This window comes from Lycium ferocissimum, chromosome 2, assembly GCF_029784015.1.
Source record: "Lycium ferocissimum isolate CSIRO_LF1 chromosome 2, AGI_CSIRO_Lferr_CH_V1, whole genome shotgun sequence".
NCBI lineage: Eukaryota > Viridiplantae > Streptophyta > Magnoliopsida > Solanales > Solanaceae > Lycium > Lycium ferocissimum.
This window is the reverse complement of record NC_081343.1, coordinates 38,612,806-38,618,805: the sequence shown is the minus strand read 5'-3', so window position 1 is coordinate 38,618,805 and position 6,000 is coordinate 38,612,806. Positions and strand designations below refer to the sequence as shown.

Sequence of the window (6,000 nt, the reverse complement as noted above, 5' to 3'; positions counted from 1 at the left end):
TCACTGAATGTCGGTGGGAAAAATCTTTGTTTCTAGTAGTGTGTACATATGGTATATATCAAACTTACATGGACCTTTTCGTGTCACGCAATTGCTTAATGCAGAAGTTGGGTGTCCATATCATAAATTATTTTGTTTCCAAAAAAATTATTTCGTCATTGTATTTTCAACATTTGGCACTTTGAGTTTGATGTGAGAACTCTCTTCAGATTTCTCAACTGTCTGTCAATTATGGCGACAAAGACCAAATACATCCTACTCATACAATATAATTCTGGAAATTGATTTCACCTAGTTACAGTTTTGTACATATATGATGCATTATAAATTGATTTCAGCTAGTGACAGTTTTGTACATATATGATGCATTATGATGTCCACTGAGCAAATAAAGGATGTTGTATCAGCACTTGTGACTGACCACGTAGATTTTTGTTATTTAATTGTAAAACTTGTTACAAGTAAAACATACCAAAAGAATTGGGCCATGTCACTACATTACAAAAATGGAAAATAATTCTGAATTATTTCTGTATAGTGTCAATTCAAAAAGTTGACACGAGGAAACATCTTGAATGAGAAATGTCATATCGGAAAATAAAGGAAAACAATGTCAGCAGTTACGTCGACAAAAATCTTTTGTGGCAGTTAATTGCCTGTCCTCTTAACACCTCTACGCATAAATAAATGAGTTAATGTTCAAAATACACCTCAACTATTATTTTTTCATAAATTTTCTATTTGAACTATCATCAATTATTTATTAAAAGACATCTCAATTGTCAATTGTTCATTTTAATTACCTGGATAGTTCAGGTATGAAAAGTGAACAACTGATAGTTAAGGTGTATTTTGATAAATCGTTGGTGATAGTTCAGATAGAAAACTGACACACCTAATAGTAAGTAGGAAAGTTACGAAAAAGTGATAGTTTAAGTATGTCTTTGACCATTATCTTATAAATCCATCTTGTTCCATGTATTAATTACAATACTTACTACTAATAAAGATTTAATTACTTAAACTTCGCCATCTAACTCCATCTAATTTTCTAGCGCCAAAAAATTATTAAAAGATATAACTAAGTAAAAAAAATATAACCGTTTAATTTTTGGGATAAGATAATTGTATATTTTAATGTGATATTAAAATAACATAGCTATCATGTTCAAGTTTACCGTCACGTAGTGCTTGACTCATAAAAAAGAACCAGCCACAAAAATAAGGGACCGTATTAAATTTAATCAGGTACATAAAAGTATCATCTGTAATAACTTAAACTATTAATTAAAGCGGCCATACAATTGAACAAGTTCAATATGATACTAGTATTTAATACTTCAAGTGCAATATCTCGTAAAAAAATAATAATCTCTCTTCCCTCTCCTATTGTAACAGCTCTTAACGGCTACTTTCTCTAGAGATCAGGAGAATCGACTCCGGCCATGGCTTCTCTGGCTGCTATAGCACCGGAGAACAACTCTCCTGCTCCTACAATAACTAATCCCGATACCACCAAAGAAAACCCCAATCCCCAATCTTACACGAATGCTATTAACTCTATTCCGACAACCCCCAAAAAATTTGGAGATTCCAGTGTAAAAGCTCGAGTATTATCTCTCAATGGAGTCCCGGCAATCATATTCAAAGCCAAATTTTTTTATGAAGTAATGGCTACAGAATGCAAATTTACTATTGTAGGTCGATTTCTAAAGCCAAGACCTCAAATTGATCGACTTAGGGCCACTTTTGAAGAAAAAACTCCATTGAAAGGTACGGTCATTATAGGAGTGTATGATAATTATAATGTTTTCATGGATTTTACTAATGAGGAAGATTTTGCCATTATTTGGCCCAAAAGAGTAATGACAATTGAAGGAATGCAAATGTGGATGACAAAATGGTCACCGAAATGGAGACCAGAAATTGATAGTCCCATTATCCTAGTCTGGGTTCTTTTACCTCAGCTCCCCTTCCATTGCCATACTTGGTATTATGTTAGACAAACTCTAAGCCCCATTGATACCCCTATTGCTATGGATAATGCCACTAATGGTAGAACTCGTCCAAGTATGGCTAAGGTGAGGGTGGAGATAGACCTTACAAAGCCAAGAATCAACAAATTATGGATTGGAGCTGAAGATGAAAACTGCCCTCTTAGAGGATTCTACCAAAAAATTGAATATGAAGCCATGCCTAAGTATTGCACACACTGTTGTTTGTTAGGTCATGCTATAGAGGATTGTAGGGTCCTAGAAAGAAAGAAAAGACAGGAAAAAGATAACAAAAACACTGGAAAAGGAAAGGAGGACAAGAACAGAAATTTGGAAGATTCTATGGAGAAGCATGAAGAGGATGACAATAGTAAAGGAATTGAAAGTAAAGATCAGCAGAAAGATGACAAGAATCAGAAGGAGAACAATAAAAAATAGAATAACTCAAATATCCAAGATGACCAGAGCAACAATAACCAGGTTTCCAACAAGAATGAAGATAATGGAGCCAAGAAGGAAGGACAAAGTAGCAAACACAACAGAAAGAGGAAAAATCAAGCAAACTGAGGAGGATAAGAAAAAGAAAAGAAGAAGGAAGAATGTCCTTCTCAAAGTGTTAGAGAAAAATGAAGGCTGGTAAAGAAAGGCAACAAAATCAGTTGGATCAAAACAACAGGAATTTGAATTCTAATCCTAACAACAGCAAAAGTATAAAAGGAGGCAATGTTGATGGAAATAACACTGTGGACAATGGAGAAAAATCTCAGAAAGAAAATGGAGAAACTAATGTCACTCCTATATTCACTCAGAATGATCAGAACACTAAGGATTTCATACAACAAGATAGGCATGAAAGCAAGTTGGAGGAGCAAAGTGGTTCTTTCCGTCCTCCTAGATTTGAAAATAAAAAAGACCAGCAGAATTTAAATGAGAATGACACTGATAGACATGAGAATAGCTTAGATGAAGTTGACAATGAACCTGCAGAAGAAGATGAAATTGCAATTAGCCTGATAGAAGCTTTTTCTCCTAAGGATCATGACCAGGAGGAAATCATCAAGCTCAAGAAATATGTGGAAGATTCTTTAGGATTGTCACCAAGAGGAAAATCATCAGAGACACAAAAGAAGATTCAGCAGAAACCTTCTTCCCCTCCTATCACTAGAGGGAGAGGAAACAAAAAACTCTAATTCTTATGTTTCTAATGATTAACAATATTATATGGAATATTGGGGGTTGGGGGGGGGGAGGTTTAATTAAGGGGTGCTTTTAATAGACTCATTAGATTGGTTAAAACACACAAGGTTTCCTTTATTGCAAACTATAGTGGAAAAATATGGTGTTTTGGGATAGCAACTACAATTGCAATATAGTGGAGGATCATGTTCAACATCTTACTCTTCAAGTTCATCACATAATATCTCAATTCAAATTTCATGTCTCAATTGTATATGCCATCAAAGCAAGAACCAGACAAGATTTGTACGAGTCTCTTAATCAGTTGAATCAGCAGCTAATAGGCCCTTGGTCCGTAATGGGTTATTTCAATGTGATAATGGAGTCTAGTGAAAAGAAAAGGGGAAGAAGACATAGACTATGCAGAAGTCTAGATTTTATTAACTGTATGGAAAAATGTGAAATGATGGATGCTGGATATAGTGGAAGTGATTTTATTTGGTGCAATAGAAGAAGGTAAAGGAAGAGAATCCTAAAAAGACTTGATAGAGTCATGTACAATGACAAATGGTCTGAAGAATTCTCTAATGTGACTGCGAGACATCTACCAAGGACAGGGTCTGATCACAATACCATGCTGCTCAAATGTGCTCTAAGTGATACCATCCTAGTCAGGTATTTCAAATTCTTAAACTTCTGGACTTCTCAACAGAGTTTTTGGATATTGTAAAGATAAGTTGGCTTGAACACATTGAAGGCACTTATATGTATATCATGCAACAAAAGCTCAAAAGATTGGCTCATAAACTTAGCAATTGGTCAAAAAGTTCCATTAGTAATGTATTTGACAAGGTAAAGGAGCTTGAGAATCAAATAGAAGTGGCTGAAAATATATATGAGGTTGATGATGCTGATCAAAACAGAAGCAATCTTCAGGCTCTATATGCTGAACAAATTAGGTGGATGAATATGGAAAACTCTATCCTAAAACAGAAGGATAGAGTCAAATGGGAGGAAGGAGGAGACTCCAATACTAAATACTTTCATAGTGTAGTAAGGCAGAAAAGAAAAAGAGCATATCTTCACAGGATCAAGGATGAAAATGGGCAATGGATACAAGCAGACAATGTGATATCTGAAGCAGCTATTAGACATTTTAATCACCTTTTCACTCAACCTCAGCAAAACCATGATTTTAGTTTCCTTAAAAGGATAGATCCTATGGTTAATAAGGATGACAACTAGCTTCTTATGATGATTCCTAGCATCGGGAAAATAGAAGAAGCAGTGAAAGGGCTTCATCCAGATAGTGCAGCAGGGCCAGATGAGTTCAATGGACATTTCTTTCAAAAATGTTGGCCTATTATTGCTGAAGACTTATACAATATGGTTGAGGATTTTTTCAGAGAAAAGAAACTCACAAAATATATTTCTCATACTTGCCTTATCATGTTGCCTAAAGTGGAATCTCCTGAATTTTTCAATTAGCTTAGACCTATTAGTCTAAGCAATTTCACCAACAAGATCATTTCCAAGGTGTGCTCCAACAGATTAGCAAGCCTACTACCAAAACTGATTTCTCAAAACCAATCTAGTTTTGTAAAAGGAAGACTTATTACGTAAAAACATTTTGCTTACATAAGAGATTGTTCATGACATCAAGAAAAGGAATAAAGGAGGAAATGTGGTGATCAAAATTGACATGGCCAAAGCATATGACAAAGTCTCTTGGTCATTCCTTAACGCTGTTCTGAGGAGAATGGGATTTGTAGAAGAGTATGTGGACCTGATTTATAGATTGATTAGCAGTGTTTGGTATTCTATTATGGTAAATGGAATCAGATATGGTTTCTTCCACTCTATCAGAGGTCTAAAGCAAGGGGATCCTCTTTCCCCAAAGACTCTTTATTATTGCTACATAATCTCTTACTAAAGCTCTTAACCATCTTCACAATAAAGAAGGTTACAAAGGATTTTCTATGAACTGAGGAGGTCCTCAGATCAATCATCTATCTTTGCTGTGCAGATGATCTAGTGATAGTTAGTTCAGGAGACAAGAAATCTTTCAGGATGATTATGAAGAAGCTAAAACAGTATGAGACTGTCTCAGACCAAGAAATCAACATAAATAAAAGTTATAGTTTAACTCCTACTTATATTGTGGATCATAGAAGAAAAAGAAGGAGAAGAAGGATGATTAAGAGAGTCACAGTGTTCAAACATCAACATTTCCCTTTCAAATATCTTGGATGCCCTATTTATCATGGAAGAAAAAGGATATCTTATTTCTCTGAAATTGCTAAATCAATAGTGAATAAGATCAAAGGATGGCAGGGTAAGTTACTCTCTAGTGGGGGCAGAGCTACTCTGATAAAACATGTTTTCAGTCCCAAATTATTCACACTATGGTTGTTATCTCTCCTTTGAAAATAGTTTTACTTCAACTGGAGAAGTGCTTCTCAGACTTTTTTTGGGGGCAGTCATATGCTAAAAAGAGATATCATTTGAGCTCTTGGAGGAACATGTCTATCCTACTAATGAAGCAGGTGCTGGTTTCATAAGTTTGGAAGATATTTTCCTGTCCTTTAGTGCTAAAAGATATTGGAGGTTTAGAGGGGAGCACAATCTGCGGTCCATATTCCGTAAATGCAAATATTGTCAAAGAAAGCACTCTGTGGAGAGAATGATCAACCAGGCCAATCTGCAGCTTGGACGGATCTAATGAGAATCCAAAAAGATATTGAACCTCACATTCTATAGAAGGTCAATGAGGGACTCATCTCTTTTTGGTGGGACAATTGGACTGACAATGGTCCTCTTGCCAACATCA

General features: G+C 35.3%; 3 protein-coding genes across 3 annotated transcripts; all 3 read left to right on the top strand.

Moving 5' to 3' along the window:
• Nucleotides 1-1,445: 1,445 nt before the first annotated feature.
• LOC132047566 (uncharacterized) lies at nt 1,446-2,432 on the top strand. The gene has a single exon (XM_059438594.1). It carries the CDS (start codon nt 1,446-1,448, stop codon nt 2,430-2,432), a length of 987 nt encoding a protein of 328 aa, XP_059294577.1.
• A 188-nt stretch (nt 2,433-2,620) lies between these two features.
• LOC132047565 (uncharacterized) lies at nt 2,621-3,184 on the top strand. Its single transcript, XM_059438593.1, has one exon. It carries the CDS (start codon nt 2,621-2,623, stop codon nt 3,182-3,184), a length of 564 nt encoding a protein of 187 aa, XP_059294576.1.
• A 146-nt stretch (nt 3,185-3,330) lies between these two features.
• Nucleotides 3,331-4,415, top strand: LOC132047564 (uncharacterized). Its single transcript, XM_059438592.1, has 2 exons — nt 3,331-3,658; nt 3,883-4,415. Exons 1-2 carry the CDS (start codon nt 3,331-3,333, stop codon nt 4,413-4,415), a joined length of 861 nt encoding a protein of 286 aa, XP_059294575.1.
• The last annotated feature ends 1,585 nt before the right edge of the window (nt 4,416-6,000 follow it).

Excerpts from the sequence above, each read along its gene's own strand:
- LOC132047566 (XM_059438594.1), top strand. The coding sequence starts at position 1,446 with ATGGCTTCTCTGGCTGCTATAGCACCGGAGAACAACTCTCCTGCTCCT.
- LOC132047565 (XM_059438593.1), top strand. The coding sequence starts at position 2,621 with ATGAAGGCTGGTAAAGAAAGGCAACAAAATCAGTTGGATCAAAACAAC.
- LOC132047564 (XM_059438592.1), top strand. The coding sequence starts at position 3,331 with ATGGTGTTTTGGGATAGCAACTACAATTGCAATATAGTGGAGGATCAT. Across the intron at positions 3,659-3,882 it reads GGATGCTGGATATAGTGGAA|AGTTTTTGGATATTGTAAAG; the intron begins GTGATTTTATTT and ends ACTTCTCAACAG.